The following is a 25,791-nucleotide window of genomic DNA, read 5'->3' on the forward strand; positions in this document are numbered from 1 at the left end:
CAATTACCACTGGGACAACGAAATAAGTACACGTGCTACAATTCCAGAGTGAAATTGATATTTGCATATGTTTTGAAGGCTGTCTATTGAGCTGTCACCAAGATAGCAGCCTTTGTTGGAATAAGTAATGAGCAGAGCGGACTGCGTTTGCTTCACTTGTTCGTTTTTGATGTGCTGCGAAAATAACGGAGGTTTTGGGAACTCGGGGTGTACTTTGCACTTACCCGCTATGTGTGTTAGGTAACTACGTAGGAAGCAAGAAACAGTATAACTTGTTGAGGAATTATCACACAGCCTTTTTCATGTCATGTATAGGCTAAATAGGCCCAAATAAGGGGCACATGTATTCTGCAACTGTCACCTCAGATGTACCCTCAAAACTTCAGTGTACTGAACATCCTGCAGACAGTCACCCGGGTGCTTCGAATAGCTAGCGCCAGCACGATTATTGAAAGCGCTTCTTCCTTTTAAGTTTTCTAAACAGGCAGTATATAGCTAAACAAGACGGAAATTCATGCGGCTTGATTTCATGCGGTAACTGGACTGAAATTCCTGCGGCAAATGCATTGGAAGAGTGATATTGAAAGGAATCAACGAATTTTCTGCAGTTTTTAAAATACTGCGAAAACGATCACAATGTTTAAATACGCTATTGTTCATAGCACAATTTGTATTTATACCTCGTAGCTTTATTTACGTGTTAAATTAAAGGCTAATTATAGAGTGTTATAATATTGACATACATTGTTTATACATGTAGCTATAATGATTTATTGGGACCTTTTTACTTCATTTAGCTTATACTATATTTTATTGTCAATGAATACTCATTGCGCCCCTCCATATGTCCGCAAAAAAAGACATATTTTGTTATCGCTTACAGTGGAGTATTTTCTAAATTTAGATTTTTATTACGCTGAGTAGAGCATAACGACCTCATGAACTAACCCAAAAGTTTATGTCCAGGAAGACTCAGAAATGTAGGTGGAGTTGGTTGCCAAAAGACTGCGCAGAAATTTTTAGTTAAATCATAAGCCACTCCGCAGCAAGAGCATTCGTCGCATCCTAAAAGCAGCGAAGAAAAACAGCTGGCTGCAGAACGTGCATGAAGCTGAAAACAAAAATTGTGTAAACTTTAATCGCAATGACTCTAATTGGTTACATTTCACCGGTAGATTGACAGTGTCTGATATCTCGGTGTTTTATCACCTTGAGCTTTTTCATCCAAGTGGTTAGTGCGAGCTCAGTTCGGTGACTGTCAATTGCTATTTTATTAGTCATCTTTGCAGAGGTCGCCGTCGAACGTTGGTATCTTGACGCCACACTTTTCTTCATACTTGTCCAAGCAGTTTTGTGGCACGTTGTGGGCGACCCTACGTTGCAGCCACATCATGCAATCTGTAAAAAGTGACAAGCAATGATTGGTTTGGAAAAACGATTCGAAGAAGTGAATAAACATGGATCGTAATGACTGAATAAAGGCAAAAGGGAAAAGCCGCTTGGATAGATTGCAAAATGGTCATTCCATGCCAATTGTCCCAGCCGTTTTGGTGACCATCTCAAGTGTATATAAAAAAACTTGTGCTGATTTACTGCATTGAAAAAAGTGAACTGGTGGAACATTTCTGAAAGCGAAAAATTCTTGGTCACGTGGCTGCCTTTAAACTTCCTGGAATTTCATTTGGATGTTGTTCGTGAAAACATTTATTAAAAAAATTATTACTTCTTTCTATACCAAACTTCGTCTACGTGTGAAGTAAATGTTTTTGTTTAAGAAACTTGACGTTCTGTAATATTAGTGCATTTTTTCTGGCACACACGCCTCCAAGAATTTAGCCTTAATGTGTTATTGTCGCATTTTTTCTTCAATTAAATACTGCTTTTTCTATGAATATCTGACTAGTGAATACCTACTCCACAAAAAGTATATTCTGATAAAAAATGTTTTTATAGCTTTGCAGCTGCTAAATCTTACAAAAAAAATCACAAATTTCAAGAAATTGTCATTTTTGTCTCTATTGACACGCAATTGGCACCACGTGGTGGTCCAACTAGAAGTCCCCTTTATACTTCGATTAAAATCAAATAAACAATTCCTTTCATAGGGTGAATCCTATTATTACAATTTTTGTAATGAAGAAAATAAATTTTCTCAAAACTGACATAATTAACGATTTTATAAAATTTTCGAATTTACCTCGTAACGTTTAGCAGCTTGAGAGGTAATAATTGCTTTTTCCTGAAATTATTGCTTTTTTGGTGTAAGTATTCACTAACATTTTCATACAAAGTGCAGTATTGCAACAGAAAAAATACAAACGTAACACATTTTTGGCTAAATTCTTCACTTATATGCCAAGAAAATCACACTAATGTTACTGAGTTTCAAGCAACTTACATAAAAACCTTTAATTAACGTGTACACCAACTGTGGTATAGAAACGAGCAGTACTTTCGAAATAAATTTTGTTAACAAACACAAAAATGACATTCCGGGAAGTTCACAAGGCAGCCTCGTAACCATATTTTTTCCTCTTGGAAATATTCTACGATTTCACTGTTTTCCATGCAGTGAATTGTCACGATTTATAAAAAAAAACAGATGTGAGACGGTCGCCAAAATGTTGGAAATGTTTGGCATGGAATTACTTTGCAAAGAATTCGGCCGTTCGAAGAATAAATTAACTCGGAACTTCTTGCTTTGGTTTTGTTCTTCATTACACTCCTTTCACTACAATTCTTACAGACTGTATATCTTCGAAATTGATGTCTTCATACAGTAAATGTGCAATGTGCGAGTGATTAGCATTGAGTCTGTATATCTGGATTTCGAGGTGATGGGCTACACTGTGTTAGTGACGAACGAATGTGACGTGATGGCGAAGATGGTTTGACAAATAGAACGAAGATAATTTGACGAATATGATGCGCTAGTCAAGACTTGAATAATGTCAGAATCATCTCAAGTATGTCGTCGACCACTTCCCGTTAAACAGTGGCACATACTCGCGGGCAGGCATGCGCCACTGCCTAGTGGGTATCGGCAACAGGTGAGTCAAACTTAGTATCTGGACAGGAACGGCGACAACACACATGGGTATTTTTAATGCATAAGCGTTAAGAAAATAGCTTACGTTGGCAGAGTTCACCCCCCCCCCCCCCCTCTTCCACCTGACGAACGCATACAATAAATAACATGGTCTCAGCAGAAATCTAGCACAATCTATCTGCGTACAATCGAATATTTACCACAGAGCCACGCCAGATCTCGGAACTACTTTTTGAATTGACCGTATTGTTTTGACACCCCAATATCGCTTGTAATGCTGCGGGGCTATCAAATTTCATAAGCATTACATACGTACTCAAGCGTTGGGCTAACGTCCTTTGTAGTTACGGGACATTTGCTAAAATTGATTTATGTTGCAGTGTCCCGGGCTGCCAGTTCTTCGTTGCACGATGTGATGCGTCGTTCATCGGCGGCGATGTCCACACACCCACTGCGTATGCTCGTGCCTCGCGTATCGTGCCGCTTGCTTGCGTCCCTTGATGGTCTCGTGCCAACAGTTTGCTCCCCCCCCCCCCCTCTTTCGTCTTGCAAGGCTCACGCAGGCAGCGTCCGCTAGTAAAAAACGCCGGTTCGAGCTGCAAACCCGTTTACTGGCCACCCACTGGATGGCACATCAGCGGTCCATCACTCGTTTGCTTCTCTTTCATTCAATAAATCAGGATAATACAGACAGAGTAATAATTAGGCATTCACGAACCATACCTAATCACGCAACCTTCACCTGATCTCCTTACCACTTTGCGACGCATTTACTCGATTTTTTTTTTTTTTCCGTGGGAAGATTCGGGTGTCGTTTTTTTTACATGTATAGCAAAGCTCTATGTGACTTCCTTGCTCGGATATTGGCCGGGAACAAAATGGCGTGTAAAAGAACAATTTGCAGTGTATTGTATGCACCCCTTTATGGATAGAAAGAGGCAGTAGTCAGGCACATTCGGAAAGTGTCGATGAGAAATTCATATTTATGGGTGAGTGCTGTAGCGGCTGTTCCGAAAAGTGTACATGTTCTGTTTGGTTGCATCCCGAAAACAAATTGCCCTTGTCGACACGTCAGCTCCAGCACAGCGCCTCCTAACGATTTTCTTTTGTTTATACAACACTGCCCTCCCACCATGGTCTAGTGGCTAAGGTACTCGGCTGCTGACCTACAGGTGGCGGGATTATATCCAGGCTTGGTGGCGCTAGCCACCGCCCGATCTAAAGGGTACAGCCTTATCTATCCATCCATCCATCCACCGACAGCTGCATTTTCGATGGAGGCGAAAATGCTCAAAACACGTCTGCTCTAGATTCAGCTGCACGATAAAGAACCCCAGATGGTCGAAATTTTTGAAGCCTCTCACTATAGCCTCGCTCATAATCATATGGTGGTTTTTGGGATGTTAAACCACACATATCAATGAATTGAATGAACAAGTGTTTCAGCCCATGCTGCCGTCACCTATCGCGAGGTCGATGCTTTTTTTTCCAAATGCCGCGATACTCGCCGGCTACACTTCCCACGTCTATGTATCGTGACTCTATGTATTGTGATGTACATATCACGCTATCGCTTTTATCAGCAGTTGCTCATCGCTCATTGGGCTCGCTATAGGACGACGAATGAGTGTCGATCACTCTGAAAAAAAAAAACCGCAGCTGAAGGTAATGCCACGCAGAGGTTTAGGCTAGTTGGGGGGTTTAGAACTTGAGCAACTTAGCAAGCGCAGCGGAACAATCTCAAAAGAAATACGTAAACTAGCGGCCGGCTTGTTTACGTCTCTCTTTCTTTTCTGTTGTTTTCGGTGCCCTTGCCAAGATGGTGAAGTGCTACTGAAGGAGCGCCAACGTGCATGAAAGTTCGATTAGGCGCTAGCCCAACATGAAGCCACTAGCGCAGAACGTGCAGCCGCAGGTGATGCCGATGCATTTATTACGTCTCCACAACAGTCGAAGAGTTGTTAGTTTTTTTTTTTATGATGGCGAAATCCTTACATGCCTCATCAAATCTGGTGTTGACGGGCTTTACGCGTCATCCTCCACATGAATGATGCTAAAATCATCATCGATGACGCCACCATACAAGGACATCGTGACTACAGAATGTGCCGATAGCTGTTACGTCGTTGGTCACGTCAGAGTGTTAAAGTTTGTGGCTTCAGATGGTGGAGTCATCACACCCTTGCTTCATCAAAGGTGGGCCGATGTTGGAGTCAGTGCAAGGCTACGTCGGCTGAAAGAAGCTTTCATACGGTAGTGGGGAACGCATCGACTCAGAAGGGGAGTCTTCATTTTTGACTAATCTCCGTGAATGCACCAGGAACCTCGGGAGTTTTAAAAGAAATAATTCTGCGAAAGATTTCCACCTCATCAATAGTTCAATAAAGTATGCCTTGAGAGGCAAGTTCGCAGTATTAAGAGTGTTGTAGCTAGACTAACAGTCTGCTTCCAATGGTCAGTGCTCAGAAAATACGGGTGTCGGAAAAAAGTTCGTCATTTTTCTGGCTTTCCAAGCAAAGTCTTCATAATTAAGCCTGAAGTAAACGTAATATGAAACTAGAGCTGTGGTACTTGCATTGTTACTACTGGTACTGCACTTAACGCACGAAAATAATGAGGAAAAAAGTCATTTCATGTCTTACGATTGTGCCCACTGTAAGGAATAATGACGACTATGCAGTTCTGGTAGTCGGTGTAGTTGCAGTATGCAGTAAAAGGGTGAGTTCGATCTGAAAAATAAAGTTAAAAAATCAGCAGTTTTTTTTTCGAACACGATAAGAAAGTAGAAACTTAGCGGTAGTCTTGCATTTGCATATGCATTTCTGGTACTTTACATAAAACATATAATGGAATCAAGTTGAATATTTTTGTTTTCATAAGTTTTTTATTACCTAACATAACTCCTAGCTTTGGTTATTTTATTTTAAATTTTCTACGCTTGCATGTGTATCAGAGTAGTACGGTTATTTTTTATGCTTTTTTCACAAATGAATCGCTACAAAAAATACCCGTGCAACCGAATTTTATGAACAGCATTGTTAGTGATATATATTAAAATTTACAAAATATCACAAGCCATCTAAGCGCGTAGACCAGTTGCTTAAGGCTGATTTGACCAATCAACCACGTCAGAATCGCGCTGGTGGTGAAAAGATCTCCTAATTTCTTCTCGCGAAATGTGTCCTATACAAAGGGCACCTTTTTGTAAGCCTAGTTCTTGCTGTATTGCTTTGTTCAACCATTGTCAATGAACGAACCAGAGTTTGAAGAATTTTCCGACGCTTGTATGAGAAGGCTTGAGAACATAGTTGTTTTTTTTTTTTTTGGTCTCATCGTTGAAATATGATGGTGCTATGAAATCTTACGGGCATAAGTGTCAGTATTGGTAAGTACTTTGATTACACTAGGAGATGATTCGCATCATATAGAGAAGCATAAAGGTTATATTAAGCCACATCAGCTCAAACTTATGCAAATGTATTGAGGAAGTCTCACCTTGTGAGCATCTTGCCAAAACAGAAACCAATTGTCATGCTCTCTCTCATTTTTAGTTCTCAGCATTCATTTCATAATCATCAAATGTGTTCGAGTTCTATTAGGAGTGGCAGGATTTAAAATTTTTTTGTTGATATTCTCACGACGCCACCAACTTCAATCGTAATACATAAACTCACGATCCATGCACAATAGTAATAGGAAAAGAGACTGCTTCCCTTTTAAATGAAGTTTCTGTGACACCACTTCTGAGCTACAAATATGCGTGAACGTGACCGGATCCTTCAGTTGACTCAGACTTCCCCATTGCCCTAATTGAATAATCTTTAAATGGTAATATTTATTAAGCCTACTCTAAGATAAAACGCATTAGGGCCAAGTAAGGGCTCACTTGATTATTCGTTTGTGGGCATTCGGAGAAGAAAGGATCCTGGCAATTTCATTTTTTTCTACGGTCTTACAAAAATTGTCTTCTCCGCCACAAGCTACGAGGTAGAAAGTGATTATGGGTATTACTATGCCTGTTGTGTGGGCAGTGTTCAGAGAGCATCTTCAGAGAGCATCTTCAGAGAGCACTATCGAAAATTGGATTCAGAAAATAACCCACCATCGTCGACGTAGAAGGTGACCTGGTCAATTTCCTTTCCTTTCTCAACGTCGAAGCTTACATTTTGCCTGGAAAATCAAATTTAATTACTAATTCACTTTGTACAATCAACTGAAATAATTAGCGAACTATAAAAGAAAGCAATAGAAACACAACTAACACAGTCAAATGGAAGTACCTAAGTAAGTGTCGTAGCTTTTATGGGATATAATCACAACGCTCAGACAAAAACACCTAAGAAGAAGAAGATGATCGTTTTTCATTTGCTACTAATAACATGCTCGTCGCTTTTAGCACACTGTCACAACACTGTCACAGCTCGGAGAATTGATTTGTGTGGCCTTCGAGCTGACATAATCTGCATGCCCACGTCGCCGGAAATATTGCTAACATAACTCAGGGGAACGGAAGTGTGAGAACACAATTCGGGCTATTGAAGCGCAGCTCAGAATTACAACTTTTACCTTCTAGTAACTTACAAGGAAGTTGCACTGCCCCATTACCTGCTGATTTTGACACATTTTTTTACACAAAGAGATACGATATGTGTCCATCGGCCATACCATGCTGAATGCGGCAGTTTTTGTCGTACATCGAGGTCAAGCAGCATTGAGCTCGGTCAGTACTGGCAGGGTAACTACCTGGGAACACCCAGTGCTGATGGCATTTTTGTTGGCCCCGCCGCATTGGCTAAGGTACTCGGCTATTTACCCGCAGGTCGAGGGGTCGAATCCCCGCGGTGGTGACTTCAGTTTCGATGGAGGCGAAACTGAAGTCACCACCGCGGGTGACTGAAACTGTAGGCCCGTGTTCTCAGATTTCGGTGCACGTCAAGAACCCCCAGTTGTCTAATCTTCTGAAGCCCTCAGCTACGGGGTCTTTTATATTCATATGGTGGTTCTGGGACCTTAAACCCTACATATCAATCAATCAATCAATCAATCAACCAATAAATATAGTAACTAAATAAAAAACGTTATGTTCGCATGAAACGCCACGGTAAAATTTGCCATCTGAATCTCTGCAAGCAGATTAGGAAAGCGTGGCGGTGGCAGTGATGTTTCTGAATATTTTCGTACAAACCTGTCGTATAGAATAACACCTGAGTTTAAGGTCGTAAATGGTTGCTATGAGCGTATAATGATAGAGTGTGCTGATGTGTCATTTTTGTTGTTTATCACTCTGCTTCTGGTTCAACAGAAAGCTTTTTTTCAAATTTTCACCGAGTAACTTCTGTACAGATCTTTAGATTTCCGCCTGCAAACTGTTTTAGTGGGTGAATTTAAAACTATAGGTTCCTAGATAATCCAGGCTTTGTATGCTAGAATTAAATTATCGAAGCTGATGACTGTGTGAATGTAATCAACACACAACCCAGAATAACAGCTACATCTGAAACAACATTAGACTTATTGGGATAGTCAGGGTGAACAGTGGAAGTGCCTCAAACAAGCTGACCAGCGTTTTGGTAGGAGGACCTCTCTTTGTCAAAGGCACTTTGTCATTCTTGGCATGTTAGTATTAAGGGAGTCTTTAGTGACGGAATCTCCTGGTGGTAGCACATGTCCCTGTTGGCAATCGCTGCTGGAAAATAAAAACAAAACTATAAAGCAGAAGAGTGCACTCCTCGCTTCACTTCAAGTTAGGGGGTAGTGATTCCAAGTGTTCTCGGGGGATGGGGAAAAAGGGGGAAACAACAAGGGGGTCACCATTAAGTAATACGCCAAGGATGACAAGGTGCTTTTGACAAAGATAGGTCCTCCTATCGAGACGTCGGCCAGCCTGTCTGAGGCGCTTCCACTGTTTACCACGACTATCCCACTTCCTGCTTCTATCTGTCGGCTCCCATCTAGATTTTGGATTAACATTACACGTATGTATCTCAAGCTTCGGTTTTGTAGATAATGAAACAGGTGCGATTACTGTCGACATTAGCGATCATTTTCCAATATAGTGCTTCTTACCTGGCAATCGTGTGGCCGGAAATAAGGATGACGATAGATAGATAGATATGTGGGGTTTAACGTCCCAGAACCACCGTATGATTATGAGAGACGCCGTAGTAAGTGGCTCCGGAAGGTTCGACAACCTGGGTTTATTTAACATGCACCCAAATCTGAGCACACGAGCCTACAGCATTTTCACCTGCATCGGAAACGCAGCCGCCGCAGCCCGGGGCGGCTGCATATGATCCCGCGACCTGTGGGTCAGCAACCGAGTACATTAGCCACTAGACCACCGCGGTGGGGCAACAAGGTTGAAGTGAGACTCAGGAGTTACTCCATCCATATTATGGGACTATTTAGGAACCCAATCACTGAAGTTCACGGAAGCCCAATTATTGAAGAAACTGATCCTAATAAATCTTACAACATTTTTGTGGAGTACTTGGCCTCCATTTATGAGAAATGCTTCTTTTCTTAGGCGCCACAGAAAATTAAAGAATTTGAAAGCCATGGGTGGCAGGAAATTGTACAACAAAATTAAATTAAGAAACAACCTATTCCAAACATTTTTATCCTTCAGAGATGCAAACGACCTACGCAGTTATAAAAAAATCCGTAATAATATGTACAATGACATTAAGATAGCTAAGACAAATTACAATATCAATACATTTACCACTCATTGAAGAGATGCACGCCTCCTGTGTGATACAATAAATGAGATGGTTGACAAAAGAGAGGTATCGAGAAAGATCAAGTTCAGAAAACTCGGTATCAGTAAATCAGAAATTGCTGACACTTTTAACAAACACTTTCTTACAGTTAAGCAGTTTACAGCGAACAGCACAGAAATATAATTCGAGAATCATAAAGCCACAAACTGATAATCCAGTGTTTTCTCTATTCTACTGACCAACAGAGCATGGAACAATTATTCATGTCAATAAAAGATCAATGTGCTTGCGCTTCTCATGACAATTAGCTTAAGCCGTTAAAGGCTGTTAGTCACATTATCACTATTCCTCTGAGTGCGCACATTCATAACTTGATGCTACCGTCTGTACTTTTTCCCGATCAAAAGAAACTTGCTAAAGTTACTACAATACATAAAGAAGCTTCGTTTAGTGGTCTAAACAAATACAGACCTATCTCAGAACTTTCTGTATTCGTGAAAATGGCTGAGGGCAATATAAATAAGACATACACGGGTTTTGTAAGAGCAAAGAATGTTATTGCAAAAGAACGCAATGGTTTCCGCGAAAATAAACCTACTGAATCTGCTCTACTCCGTAATATACAATACATTCTAGAGAATATTGGAAACAAAATCTGCACATAAGGAATGTTTCTTGATTTCAGTAAGCCACTTGAGAGCATACAACAAGATCTACTTTTACGTAAACTTCCGTACTCCGGTAATTGTGGTACCACAGTCCAACTGATACAAAGTTAGCTGTCATCGACAAAAGCAATATACAACTCTAAACATTATACGCTTACAAGTCGAACTCATTGCGTATGGTGACCCTCAAAGATCCATCCATCCTCAGGGACCAGTTGAATTGCTGTTGTTCATTAAGATATTGTAAATATTGAGGGATATTAAAAATAATTTTGTATACCAATCATACAAACGTATTCTTTGCAGGATCAGACGTATGCAAAATATATAAGGAAGCCAACATATGAATGAACTAGAGAAAGTTATGAATAAACGTAATCAAACTTCAACTGAACATCTCTAAAACAGAATACATGTACTTCAAACCGAAAGGGGTAACATGCATTCCATTCGCACAAATTTACTTTCAGGGCGTGGAGATTCCGCGAACAACAAAAATGAAATTCCTAGAAATTCAATTTGAAGAACAACTTTATTTGACCAACACATAGAAACAATAAAAATGATGTTTCAGAAGAATCGGCATTTTAAATAGGCTAACATACTTCACTCGAACAAATATCAAGCGACAAAATTACTATGGTCTTGTATACTCTGATTACTGTACTGTTCTTTAGCGTGGTTAACAACGACTGTCATAAACCTTAATTCTTATTAGTGCTGCAAAAGCGCGCAATACGTGCAATATCTGGCACTGCACTCCATAAAGTACTCGATCATGTTTCGAAAGCTACATAATATTGCCCATCGATCAGTAATACAGACACATGCTATGTTTAGAGGTACATCATCAATTTAAGGTAAATATATCTCCATTCTTGGATACATATTATGTTAAACAAACATCATATGAATTATGTAGGAGCCTAATATGAAGACCTATATCACGCGCAACTTCGGAGACCAACTACCAAGCTGACACATACCAAACATCCTAAATCAAGAACTTCAATCAAGCATCATTTATTGCAAGATGAAACATCAGTTACTTCATTAAAAATATTAAGAGAACTCCTAACAGGAGAAAATTTTGATTCTTTTGATCCTTAAAATGTGGTGACTATATATGTCTTGTATTTATTTCCAACTTGTTTTTTAAGCCAGTGATTGTCTATTACTTTACAGTAATCGATTGTACTTTTTTAATCAACTGATTTTTGATTACTCACTGTTACTTTTCCCCGCATTCTAGTAAATGTTGATAAAGTTTCTGTGTAGTTCACTCGCAAATGCAGCCAGAAGCTATATTTATTACCTTTCTTTTTGTTTTAAGTTCATGTTGAATTCGGTGTATTGATACAACTTCAAGATAATTCTGTTTATACTGTCTTTCACTTATATCATAATTTTTTAATCCTGTAACCACTCCATATAATGATGATGTACAAGTGCATTCTGTAACACCAATGCTTGTTGTTGTGTTGATGTTCTTGCGGGCATGGTGGCACGACCTAGTGAGGCGTTTATTCAACCTTTAGTCGGGACCCCCAAGGCAAATTTTAACAATTTTGCTTTGAATAAACTGAAACGAAGTGTAATAAAATCATTGTGCAAGGAAATCACGTGTGCGTTTTATATGGTTCTCTGTCTACACGACTATTTAGACTCTGTATATTACAAAGACCATCGCACTACATTCCTTAGTTGAAGTGGGCGCATCCTATTTTGAAATGCTCTGAGTTTAAAACCGTGCTGCTCAGGAAGCATGCTCACAAATATGTGAACAGAAGGAATGAATGTGCTAAGAGTGAGCAGGTAATCTCGGATTGTATACTTCTGCCACAGGGCAGAAGAGCCATGTGCAATCTTATGCACCTAACTTCATACAAGATAAACTACCTTCGAAAACAAAACAACACGTGTTTAGTAAGCTATGAAGCCGCAATTACGTCGCTCGCTACAGGGACCAGGTCACCAGGGCAACAGTTAGCAAATCGCAGAGGGATTATCAAAAATACGCTTTGAAATATAAAACCTGAAGTTAGTATTTATAATCACCACTAGCATGCTTTAGTTTTTAATTGCAGTGGTTTGATTCCTCATCTTGGCGCTATCCACGTGTTGTGCTCGTGTGCGCATATTTGCTTCTTCTGAATGCTCTATATCAGACATAACGCCATCTTGCCCACCTCTTCTTTTTTTTTCTGGCTCATAAGGTACCTCCATGGGACAATTTTCACGTGCTTCTGTTTCAGTTGCTTGCACCAATCAATAATACAAAATATGACATTCGTATTGTAATGAAAGTCAGGCACACATGAAGGCCCAAATTTCTAAGTGGGAGCGAAAGTGTAAATAGGTGAAAATTAAAACGTGCTACACTAAACTGGTGAAAGCACATTAATAGGTGACTCTGTAACATCAAAAATGTTATGTCATAGATAGCGGATGGCAATACAAACGTGGCCTTCTTTGCTCAGCATAAAACGAATATGCATGCCAGTGGTCGTTATTGTTGTAACGTGTGCATACTATACTGCTGCGTAACCTTAATTTTACAAAAAATGAGCTTCCTCAAGGGCCAGAAACGACGCAATTCTGTTTTATTTTAAGGTATCCTGAAACAGAAGCGACTTTCTCCTGCCTATCGATGACAATACGATCACATCAATGACACGCAAGCAATCGCAAAAACCACAAGGACCACAGGCCCAGGCAACATAACCTAATATATGTCAATTATGGTGCATTAAAGGTGTACACAGTGAGTCCCAACACTACTACAGATTCGCCGTGCTCACTCGTGTTGCACAGGCACAAGTAAGCACCATGAATTTTCTCCTGTAGTTGTAGCGGTGCCAGCTCTGTTTTAATGAGAACTGGCAGACAATCATGCCAAAAAAGTATGGGGTATTGTATGAGAAGTCATTATTATGTAATTGTGACGAGAACATGGAACAAAAAGATAACCTACCGTGGGTAGGCACCGAACTTCGACCTTCCAATAACGTGAACGATGCTCTAAGAACTGAGCTACCCCGGCGGCTATCACCCCGTTCACTTCATGATGCATGTATGTGCACTGAAACGTTGGAGTTCTCAATAGTATTATGTATAAAGAAAAAAATAAACAACCCCTAAATTTACCTTTCTTTTTTTTCCATTCATGGCAAGAGTCTCATTCTGGCTGACTTAATGCCTTCAGGTGGTGTGCAAAGTATCATTGTTTAGCTGCGAGCTCGTAATAAGATCCCGTGCTACGTGAAGCCAACTGGCAAAAAATTAGTGTTCCCCACTCGCCCTATTGGCAACAGGTGGTGCTTACTGACACTCCCACGTTTAAATGCACATGCCTACCCCATGAAGTGAGCGGGGTGAAAACCGCAGTGGTAGTTCAGTTGCTATAGCATCGGAGGCGTTTTTCGAAGGTCCCCCCACGGACAAGTTATCTCTTCGTCCACATTTCAGTTTTTACAGCTACACTACAATTACTTTTATTACTATCCCCTTTTCCTTGACCTAATTGCTTGTCAGTTCTTATTGTTATTCCGTCTAACAAAGAAATACCAGCCCTTAAGTTTACCCCAGCAGTGGTTTAGTTTCCCAAGCTTTTTCGACAGCCTCTCAATATTTGCCCGGATTTTATTTTCCTCTGATGCATCCCGATGCGTAGCAGACTTCTCTGTAAAAAAATAATTTAGGGGTTTGCTTTCACGAGGCCACTATCTATAGGAAGCCTTTGTGGGTTTTCGGGAGTACTAATGACAATCCGTTGTTTTTTTTGTTTTTTTACACTGCTCGCAAAACCAAGCTTGTCATTATGTTTTCATGCATTCAATTAGCAAATAACACACTCTTGGTGGCCATTATTGAAGCTGAAAATGTTTATTCTTCATTTTCAGTTACACTGTGCGCAGCAGTGCCTTGGCAACCATGGTATCCTTGGAGGATCTTCAATAGTTATCACCAGAAAGAAGAACAAGTTTGAAAAATTGCCATAAAAAAGAGAGCAGCTTACTTCACTATGCCATGGTCATCTTTCAGGTGCCAAATGTAGGTTGCTTCCTTTGCTTGAGGATCGAAGCGAGTTCGTGTAGCGCTCAGGCACTTGAAGGGTGAGTCGTTGCTGGCCTTGAAGATGCTGACAGGTCGCGAAAACGCCTCGATCACCTGAGCGAAAAAGTAAGCATTTGATTATCGATATGCAAAAACATATATTTTATGAAAGGGCACACACAAGAGCACAGCAGGTAGCCTGAAACCTGGCATGTGGTTCGGCATCACGGCGAGTTGTGAAAGGCGAAGTGAACAAAACAGCCAGAGAACAAGGGACAAGACAGGTCCCTGCTGAACAGATACCACTTTTCATATCCTACCTTTGTGCTACCTGGGGCTCTTTTCTGCTGCTAGTGTATGCACTCTATGCATCCCCTAATGAGAGTGACCGAGGAATACATTTATGAGTGTGAATGCGAAAATTTCGAGCGGGGTTTTATTTCATTAGAACCAAGAGCTACTTCTCTGTTTTTACCTCAAGACCAGTCCTTTTGGTCCATGGGGCTTTCATAATACAGCACAGCTTTATAGCTCTTGAATAGGCGAAGAAACGAAGATGTGCCGACGCTAGAGAGTGGACGTTCTAGCACTGCGGAAATTTTTAGAGGGGAGCAGTTTCTTGCAATACCGGCAACCCTCCTCCTACCTTTCTTTCTTCTCACTTCACCAGCAACACGTTGCGGTGGTATAAGCAAAAGTTCGTGTTTACTATGCGTGCAGGCATCACCCCGTATAGCACAGTGCAACCCTTTTACGTGACAACACTACTTCATTTGGTCTGATAACGTTTCGTCATTTCTCTGTGACGTATGCGTTGTTAAAAAAATGGTAACCTGCCTCACTGACTGAGCTTTGCAAATATTGGTGAAACAGCGAGTTTGTGTCAACATATTTCCGCACAGACTGCTTTCACTAAGGTTCCAACAAAACGGACATGCCCCGGCCACAAGACGCTTATCACATGAAAAACTGCAGCATAAGAGAACTGCAGCATAAGTTGAATGCTTTAGCAGACTTTTTTTATTTATTTCACTATACTCGTTTATGCACAACTTCGCCCATAATAAAAGTAGTGTTTGCGTGACCCCTTTGCAATACGTAACAACAATGATATTTCGTGCACCTTTTCTTTGCACTAAAACAGTTTAGCCATCATTAGTAGTGTTTAATCACTCTTCGTGATCTTCAGTCAGTTGAGATGCTGCAAATTTCAATTTGTTATATAGTGTTTTGTGAACCAGAGGTGAGTAGCAACGCTTTGGCAATATTTCTTGCACATCACCTCACTGGAACTGCCTGAAACATGTCAGCTAGATTTACTATAGACAGTTTCTTTCCTTGTAGTTGTTTGGAGGTGAGTAGTTGGCACTTATCCGCCAAGAGATTGTGTCGCCGCGGGACCCTTCCGGCACCGCGGCGACAATCTTGGGTGGCCCGACACACGTCGAGAACTGAACAGCACGTGATAAGAAACGTATGTGGACGTACACGGACAGTTGGTTTCGTTCTCAGTGTTGACAGTGGTTCTTTCTCTTGTTTACTTTCTTTCTTTTCTTTTTTTTTCTTTTTTTCTCCCCCCATTTTTTTGTTTTCTTTCCTTTTTTTAGTTTCCTCTCACTCTCGCAAACATGTTTCAAGGCGAGAGGGACGCGGCACAACGAAGTTTGGAAATTCATGTCAGTATAACTCATCCTCTGATGAAGGGAGGACCCCTCCCGAAACTGTTGGGAAATAAATATATTTATCCTTGTTGACAACGCTCCCGTTGTGCCATATCCCATACCTTCACGAAGACTAACTGGCCCATTGAATTATTACTCTCACTATATATATATATATATATATATATATATATATACTCTATACAAATGTCATGGCGATGGTATGAAGGCACTTGTTAAATCGTGTGACACCCAGAAACCTGACACATATCCAGTTGAAAAATGATTGAATTTTTAACAAGACATGTACGCGATTTGAACAGCTTTGAATATAACAATCAGCACTAACTTCAAGTCAGCCGCAGAGTAAAGGGTACAAAAGCGGCCCCAAACATACGCTAACATATTCATGAAACATATATATAGTATAATTTTGTTTCATTGCGTGATATCACATTTTATCTATAAGCAGTACCTCGACAATATTTTTCCTATATGAAAGCATTCGGAGAACTATATTCAAATTCACACAGTCATTTAACCAAGCAAATAGCAGCATTTATTTTACACACTCCTCATCAAACACTGAAATAATCTTCCTAATTTACTTGTTCAAATAGAGGACGGTGTGCTGGTATCTAGCATATACAGAAAACCTAAGGGCAACAATACCTGCACTTCAAAAGCTGCCATTCACGACACTGCAAAACCACCGTTCTCTGTTGCCAAGCAGAGAGATTCAGATGAATACGCTTCCGCACTTAGGACTTCCATAAAAACAGCACACGTATGCGCGAGGCACTCTTTCATCAAGAATACCCCCAACTGTCATCAATGAGACCCTTAAAAAGCAGAAAATTTGAACCCCAGACTTTTCTAAACCACAAGGAAAATGCAGACCAGCGCCACTATCAAACTTTGCTATTAACTTTCACGAGCAACCCACTGAAAATTAAAATGGTCATAAGAAAACACTAACATGATAGAACAGAACGTGCGATAACCAAAATTTTCGCTTCTCCTCCTTGTGTGGTATGCAGGCGGCCGGAAAGTATAAAAGATCATATAATAATGTAAAAGAAAAGACAGATCCAACGCACAGTGGGAATCGATGATATGCAAAGCATGAATGAGAAAGGTTTATATGTCCCTTTCGTATCAGTAAAACGTTATGAGGTGGAAGTAAATGATACCGTACATGACTTCCTTCTCAAGATTATCATATTTAGACGTGTCGCCAGCCTTAGTCATCTATTCACGTCACGTGATGCCAAATTTGGTATATGTGGAGCTAGCGAAACGGCCTCGAGCACGCTAATAGCGTGTTATGTTGTCATGTTCTTACATAACACGCGTCTCAGGATTATCATGTTTGCATCAGTCATATATTTCGTCATACATTGACGTAACGTAACACCGATTTCGCTATATGTGGAGCTATCCCAACGGTCGCGAGCGCATCATGAAGGGCCCAATATACTCCAATGTTGCGTTGACGCGCGCGCACGCTGGTCACAGCGACGCTACGTTAGTGAAACGCGAGCACTCTATAGTCTGACGCCAGGCGCGACCAACATCTGTCGGCGTGGCGCGATGGCAACCAGCGTGAAATTCGTGCCGATGCGTTACCCAGACAACACTGCGTCTCCCTCTTTTTATGACGGAGGGATGCCGGATGAACTGAAACGTGCATGCGTCATACCGCCGCAGCGTGGTACACGCCTGCGTGTATATGAAAAAACCGGCGCCTGGCATCGTAACGCCGGCGTGACGCGATCAAATCAACGCCAGCGAGCACGCGCACCGCGTCACGTCGAAATGTATTGGCGCTTTGACTGTGGCGAGTAGTCATTTTCTGACATGATACGCATCTCATGATTATCATGTTTGCACCAGTCACGTACCTTCGTCATTCATTGACGTCACGTAATACCGAATTCGGCATATGCGAAGCTACCGAGACGGCCGCGAGCGCATCTTAAGTGTGGCATGTTATATGGCACGCATGTCGTTATTAGGTTTGGATGTGTCATTTACCTATGTCGTCCATTCGCGTCACGTAATAACAAGTTTGTGCATGTGAAGCTAGCGAAACAGCCGCGAGCGCATCATGAGCGTAGCATGTCGTCATGTTGTTACATGACACGCATCTCATGTTTATCATGTTTGTACCAGTATCATACATTCGTCACCCATTCACGTCCGGTAATACCAAATTTGGTATAAATGAATGTAGTGATATGGCTGCCAGGGCATCATTAGCCTGTCTGGTAGTCACGTTGTTACATGACATGCATCTAATAATTATCATGTTTGCACCAGTCACATACCTTCGTCACCCATTCAGGTACTGTAATATCAAACTTGGTATAAGGTATGCTAGCAAAACCACCGCGAGTGCATCATGAGCATGGCATGTAGCCATGTTACATGACACGCATGTCGTGATTTTGATGTTAGAGCCTGTCACTTGTGTTCGCCATGCAATCATGTCATATCATACCAGTTTGGCAACATGCCATGTGAGCGGAGCTATCGCGAGAGCTGCAGGACCATGAATTGTAAATCATGAATTGATTGATTGATTTGTCGGGTTAAACGTCCCAAAACCACCATATGATTATGAGAGACGCCGTAGTGGAGGGCTCCGGAAATTACGACCACCTGGGGTTCTTTAACGTGCACCCAAATTTGAGCACACGGGCCTACAATATTTCCGCCTCCATCGGAAATGCAGCTGCCGCAGCCGGGATTCGATCCCGTGATCTGCGGGTCAGCAGCCGAGTACATTAGCCACTAAACCCCCACGGTGGGGCAAAATGCAAATCATGACATTCTTGATATACGTAACAAGATTTTCAAGTCATGACTAGTCAAATATGTTCTTCATACACTCATGTTATGCCATACCAAGTTTGGTATAGATACCACTATCGAATCGGCCAGGAGAGCTAAATGTAGTAGGCGGCTAGATAGATAGATAGATAGATAGATAGATAGATAGATAGATAGATAGATAGATAGATAGATAGATAGATAGATAGATAGATAGATAGATAGATAGATAGATAGATAGATAGATAGATAGATAGATAGATAGATAGATAGATAGATAGATAGATAGATAGATAGATAGATAGATAGATAGATAGATAGATAGATAGATAGATAGATACGCTCAAAGTTGCCGAAGTTTGTTGAGAAATGCTCCGCATTTCAAATAGGCATAAAACCTCAAACCGTGAGTCGCCCTTGCGGAAAAAGCAGATGTAAAGTACGCAAACACATGCGAACAACGGCAGGGGCGGAAAGCACCCACTTGGATTGTAGGCACAGGATAAGTGGTGCACTGGACTGGGACTCAGACAACTTCATATAACTTCTGCAATGTGGAGTATGTAACAGGCAATACGTAGGCCAAACACACACTTCATTTAGAATTAGATTCAACAATCATCGAACGCATATATGTTCCCTGCCAAGCCTTTTACTTTCAACCCACAGCAAATTGAAAAATCACACCTTTGATGACATGAGGGTTACTCTATTTGAAAACAATTTTTGAACGATCACAGAATGGGAATAACGGGAATCTTACTTTACCTACAATTTAAACACGATGAAAAACTGAATAAATGGACGCTCAGGCGCCCTGTCAGCGTTACGATAATTAAACAACGCAAACGCCGCTTGCTAATCAGTGCTCTGCCCATAGCATCCCGTTGCGACAGTAATATTATCACCTGACAGAGCTGTATGCGCATGAATCTAACAGTATAGAATTGTTTTGCCGCTTCGGGCACAGCCAAAACACACAGATATGTGGTCCCGGATGTCGTACAGTCTTTTATTTTGTTTTTTTCTTTTTTTTTCATTTTTTATGCATCTTTCCTTTCCTTTCACTGACAGCAGCCATTGCATACAAATATTATCGATGGCGGTGTCACATTGCCGGCTTTCTTATACCTTCCGGCACCACTGACATGCACACGAGGCACTTTATATTCCCCCCACCGATTTGCCGTAAACTTCAAAGGTCGATAAGCCACCAGCGGATTGCACCGGAAGGCGAAATACTAAACGTGGGTCGTCACAATTTGCACTTGGGGAAAGTGGGGATGCGTGAGGTGTATTTTGTGGTCAATGGTGGCATGGCTTCTTTGCAATGTTCACGTTCGTCTTACAATCTTGAGATGCCACCCTTCCTAATCAATTTGTGGTTTTTTTTTCTTCTCGTACTGCCATTTGTCTGGTATGCTTCCTTTATTTTCATCCTTTTTACTTTCGCTCTTTTTTTATTTTGCGTTCATGTTCCTCTTTCTCTCTCTCTCTCTCTCTCTCTTTCTATATATATATATATATATATATATATTATTTAGTTTGTTCATATATACCACTTCTTGGGGCATTCTATGAAAAAAGTAAAAGAAGTTTTCTTTTTCTGCTTGTTGGAAGACGCATATCATCTTCTGCGTGTAGAAATACGATGTTTTGAATTTTCCAGAGCAGCAAGGCTTACAATTTGTATAAGCTTAATCTCTATCAAAATAATCAAGCTGACCAAGTTGCTTCAGCTGGGCGAAACCTTGCACCTGACAGGTTTCCTGGAATGTAGAATTGTATGGTTCCGCCGCAAACATCTTGCTTGACCACACTACCGGACTTCCTATGAATATCCTCGTGTGGGTCTTTGTTTTACCTGCCACTCACTGCTTAAGCGATGTTTCATACCACAAGATAATGCCTTTTCAATCTACCCGATTTAACTTTAAACGTACGAGAAGGCGTATCCAGGAGTTTTCCCAACGTTTCAAAATGACTCACTGTGATCGAACTAAAAAAATGATAGAATAAATCTCGGTCACTAACTAAAGAACTAACTTATTCTGGAAACCTTTTCAAAGTGCACTTTGCTATTCAGTCCAAATAGCCGTTCTTCTACTAGACAAACAACTAAAAGCACTACTTTCTTTTAAAGACAACGCTCTACTTTCCAAAACTACTTGTTATACACATGTCCATGCGAGTACATTTTAAAAAGCAAAAGAAAGACACCGTTTACCTTCGATATGTCCGCACAGCTATCTGTTTTTTTAGATGCGGAGCATCTAATACTCGAGGCTTGTAGTGCGGCGCCGTCCGCAAGCTTCCTCCTCCTTCTTCCACCATCTGTGCATCCCTTCCTCCTCTACACACCGCGCGCGCTTCACTCCTCCACCATCTGTGCACCCTTCCTCCTCTACACACCGCGTGCGCTTCTCCTCTTCACGAACATTCGCTAGCTGTATAATGTAACGCGCATGCGCCGTCACGCTTCGAGAACATCGGCAGCTGACGCGCGCGCATGCGCCGTCACGCTTCGAGAACATCGGCAGCTGACGCGCGCGCATGCGCCGTTGCGCTTCTCCCCCTTCTCGAACATTCGACAGCTGACAGTGCATGCGCCGTCGCGCTGTATATATACTCAAGGTCGGCGCTCGCTCGCTCACTTGCCGCTCGTCGGTTGGTTTGTACGGCGCGTCGACGTCCAAGGTCGCGGTGAAATGAATTCCAACGAATCCACAAACACAATGATCGACGTCCCTTCGACCAGCGCCGCCCTTTCGCATACGTGTGTACGTGTTCACTCATTTAACACCCTCTCCTACAACCACGTTAACCAATTTAGCCATCGACCCAAGTAAGTCGAAATTTAACACCCCATTTCACAACCACGTTAACCAATTTAGCCATCGACCCAAGTAAGTTGCACTTTAACACCCCGTTAACCAATTATATGCTCCGCATCCTCCTCAGTGTTTTCCCGAGGGAAGCTGCGGGCAATTTTTTTTCCCACACGTTTTGTTGATGCGAAACGCTTCGTATATACCTTTACTTCTTAAGTAAATGGAGCACGTAGACTGAAATAATCATGCACTAAAATATATTGATCATTTTCGTTGCACCGTCTGCGTAATGCGGCTGAGAATCGCTTCAGTCATCCAAACTTTTATATGGTCCTGAAGATGTATCAGAGCCCATGCTTTGGTGATGAACAATCTGTGATATCAAAGCCTACGGACGAAGCACTCCAAAAACGTAAGGACTTTTCCGGTATCATTCACTGCTTTGAAATGCTTTTAATGGGCTATCACTCACCTAATATGCTACGTATTGTATACAGAAATGCATAAGGAAAAGTCATTTTGCCTCTTGTTCTAAATTACAGTAGGTGCTCGCAAAGACCCGCATTGTAAGCATTATCGTTAAAAAGCAGCGCACAAAAATCTATACATAGAAACTAAGAGCTCACAAAACTTCTTCTTATGCGTCGTCTTTTTGCACGGATTTTCATAATGAAGTTCAACCAACTGGCTCAGTTCCATACGCCGCTTGTGAGCATGTTAGGTTTTGTAAAGGTCAAATCTATAAAATGTACCGCTGCCGTTTTTTTTTCATGCCAGCCCGAAATATATTGTGTTCTAATATTTGCTTGTTTAGGTGAATCAAAGAATAATTCACAGTTTTCATCTTAGAAGACAATTTGTTAACTTCCGGTAGTATAATTTCTGGCACCACATATGCACAAAAATTCAATGTGCGAATATAAATTCTGACATTAACAAGTACGACTCACGCAGATGAGCGAAATAAGTATGCTCGTTGCGAAATAGTTACCGGAGAAGAAATCAGCTTAACTTACCCGAAACGCGTCCGTTCGTTCTCCCCAATTGGCAGCAATGATGGAACCGACCAGCACGGCCAGCACCACGCATGTGCACACGTGCCACAAGCCCATCTTGTTCGATGAAGGTCTTCTCGGGGTCCTCGCTCTGTCAGGAAGGACGCAATACCGGGCGAGTGGCGGTTGCGTACCAGCAACCTCTATTTTATACGACAGCTCAAGATCACTGTCAGAACACCCAGAGAAAATATATACAGCGAAAAGTAAACCGTAGAAATAAATTCTCACAAGTAAAAAGAACCGGCGGCGATAATCATTGCTTTTTCTTGCAGGCTGTTTTATGCCCGCCATCTTTTATACTATCCCGCACCTTTATACTCAGAACAGGCTTATCAGTGTTAAGCATCGGCTAGGGCCTGACAAGCGGCACGCACTTCTTCCTTCCGTAAGAAACCACCACGATAGTTTCTGCAACAGCACACGGTGATCAAGAGCAGGTTTTGGAGTTCATGTCTTTCTATTTTTAGGTACGCTTGTTACCGAAAGTTTATCTTTTAGTTTCCTGCGTTCGCTCAAACAAGGAGCTGATAAAAACCAGTCAGGGCTCGTCGAAAACAGGACCTCAAGAATTCCTTCTAGCAGACAGTTGTCGGGGAAGTTGGAAGATAAGCGTTAGCAAAAACGAGATTTCTATTAGAAAAAAAAGCGCTCACCTTGAACTTTACACAAGGTTCGATGTCCTTCGAAAGAAATGGCAAACAGTCTTTCAAAATTAGTAGGCAACAGTAAATATTGAGTTTCCTCTAAACCACAGGACCCTAAATGCAGCAAGTGTTCATGCAAAGATGCAATTTTGTTATTATGGTTATACTTTCATGCGAAGGCATTGTTGTCGTGATCATGTACACAGAGAAAAAAAAAGACACGGATACTCCATACAATGTGAACGCATCAAAAGCAAACTCTGCAATAGTAGAGAAATGTAGGGTAATCGCAGCAAAATCAATGGTTATGCCCATTTTCAGTCATTTATGGCAAAACTATTTACACTGCCCCTGCTGCTACTTTCGGTGTTATCTATTAATCATGCCAACTGTTGCTGTACTGTCTAAACGCACGAAACAACTCGAAAATACTTTTAGCGATAAGCTTGATAACCTTCTTGAGAAGGCAACGAGAATTGTTGCGCCCAAGCTAGATTGCCAGCGTTTCCTGATGATTACAGGGTTAAAGGACGAGATTGAGGAACGTATGAGCAACCTTGATTTTCTGAGCAAAACTGTTGAGTCCCTGAACAAATCCCTCACGCCTAAAATAAACTGCTAGCTTCCTGCTAGTGATATAGAAATTGTACATCGTGTTCCGTCAGCGTCCAATACAAAGGACTTGCCAGCCCGATTTCACTCTCGAGCCTTGAAAACTGATTTCATAGGCAAAGCCCGCAAGGCATGCCTTAGCACTAGTGACATTGGTTTCCACAAAGAAAAAGTCAGACCTGTTTTTGTCAATGATCACCTCACTCCTCAAAAGAAGCAATTATTCAGCAAAGTTCTGACACCAAACAAAGAAAAAAAGTGGTATTTTTCGTGGACTGTTGACTGCGTCATCAAGGTGAGACAGTCAAAATACAGGAGGAGGAGGAAGGGAAGAAATAAAAGGCAAGGAGGTCAACCAGACGCACGTCCGGTTTGCTACCCTGCACTGGGGGAAGTGGTGAGAGGATTAAAGGAGAAGAGAAAAGACAGGAGAGTTTTTCGAAACGGGTGGGATTTCAACCCTGCGATTTGCGCTTAAAGTAATCATACGTTTTCACATATACTTTGTTGTTCCTCTAATCTTACGTCATACATTTGCACTAGTGAAATCAGGTCCTGCTCTTCGAACAATCGTCATCCAGTGATTCACTTCAACTCGCGTTGTTTTCGCACTCTAAGAATTCAGAAATGTTACTGTCTGGTCTCCATTTATTTTCAATCATATGTGTTTCTGAAACATGGCTGAGCCATTTGAGCAAAACTCTCTATGGTTTTCTGTTTTACAGTTCAGAATACTGTAATCGCACGTCATACTAACAACGTTGCTCCGCCATGTTAATTCGTTCTGGCATTCTGTACAAGCGTAGGCTTGATCTGCTCTCAAATATCAGTGATTGTGATTCAGTGTGGATAGAAGTAGATCACTCTGTAATATATGCTGATAATAATAATGTTGTCTTTGGTAACAATTATCGATCACCACATACATCAATTCGTGCATTTTGTGAAGGACTTGATCTCATTTTTGACACTCTTTTAAAGGAAAAAAATCGTCGTCATCATGGGTGATAGTAACCTAAATTTACTTGATACTTCTTCCTTTGCAGCCCAGCTTGCAAGTTGCATCCAGGGCTATGGTCTCTAATTTTTACTTTTCCTTCCGGCACGTTGCAGTAATAATAGATTCGGAACTCTTATTGATCATGCTCTATTTAACTTTCTTCACACCCCTCCCTCCATATTCATTGTTTGAAACAAAATATAAATTACTTCCCAGTCGCTCTTTTTATTTACACTAGTACTCGTATTAATAACGTAGGCTTTGTCACCAGAAAGCTTGATCCTAAACAATTTATAGAAATGATACTGAATTCTGGTTGGTCTCGTGTCACTTCAATGAACACTATTGAATCAGAATACACCACATTCATCTCCATGTTATTCGCAGTGTTCATGGACTGCCAAGCCACCTAGCGGAATTCAGGAGCGTCCTCTCAAGGATGATCTGTAGGCAGACGCTCCCAATGCTCTCTTGTTCGGCGGTGCTAGCCGCGGTGTTAACGCTTAGCAAGAAATTAATACAAATCACTTTGTATGTTTCGTGCATCAGTGAATATATTGAAACGTCCGTGACACGATAAATATGGTTCGTTCTTGCGAGATGTGAAGTTTTTGGAAAAATATGTGGCAACGAGCGCTTTCGTATATAGCCCGCA

General features: G+C 41.3%; 1 protein-coding gene across 1 annotated transcript; it reads right to left on the bottom strand.

Moving 5' to 3' along the window:
* Window positions 1-1,118: 1,118 nt before the first annotated feature.
* Window positions 1,119-23,004, bottom strand: LOC119186535 (uncharacterized). Its single transcript, XM_075865289.1, has 5 exons — window positions 22,839-23,004; window positions 14,458-14,609; window positions 7,152-7,219; window positions 5,692-5,778; window positions 1,119-1,398 (listed from the first exon to the last, which is right to left on the bottom strand). The coding sequence occupies exons 1-5, from the start codon at window positions 22,932-22,934 to the stop codon at window positions 1,274-1,276; spliced, it is 528 nt and encodes a 175-aa protein (XP_075721404.1). The 5' UTR covers window positions 22,935-23,004; the 3' UTR covers window positions 1,119-1,273.
* Window positions 23,005-25,791: the final 2,787 nt, after the last annotated feature.

Source organism: Rhipicephalus microplus, chromosome 6 (assembly GCF_043290135.1).
Source record: "Rhipicephalus microplus isolate Deutch F79 chromosome 6, USDA_Rmic, whole genome shotgun sequence".
Lineage (NCBI taxonomy): Eukaryota > Metazoa > Arthropoda > Arachnida > Ixodida > Ixodidae > Rhipicephalus > Rhipicephalus microplus.

Coding starts and splice junctions, on each gene's coding strand:
- LOC119186535 (XM_075865289.1), bottom strand. CDS start 22,934: ATGGGCTTGTGGCACGTGTGCACATGCGTGGTGCTGGCCGTGCTGGTC. Junction 14,610..22,838: donor AACGAACGGACGCGTTTCGG/GTAAGTTAAGCT, acceptor TTTTTCGCTCAG/GTGATCGAGGCGTTTTCGCG. Junction 1,399..5,691: donor TCCTTACAGTGGGCACAATC/GTAAGACATGAA, acceptor CACTTTTTACAG/ATTGCATGATGTGGCTGCAA.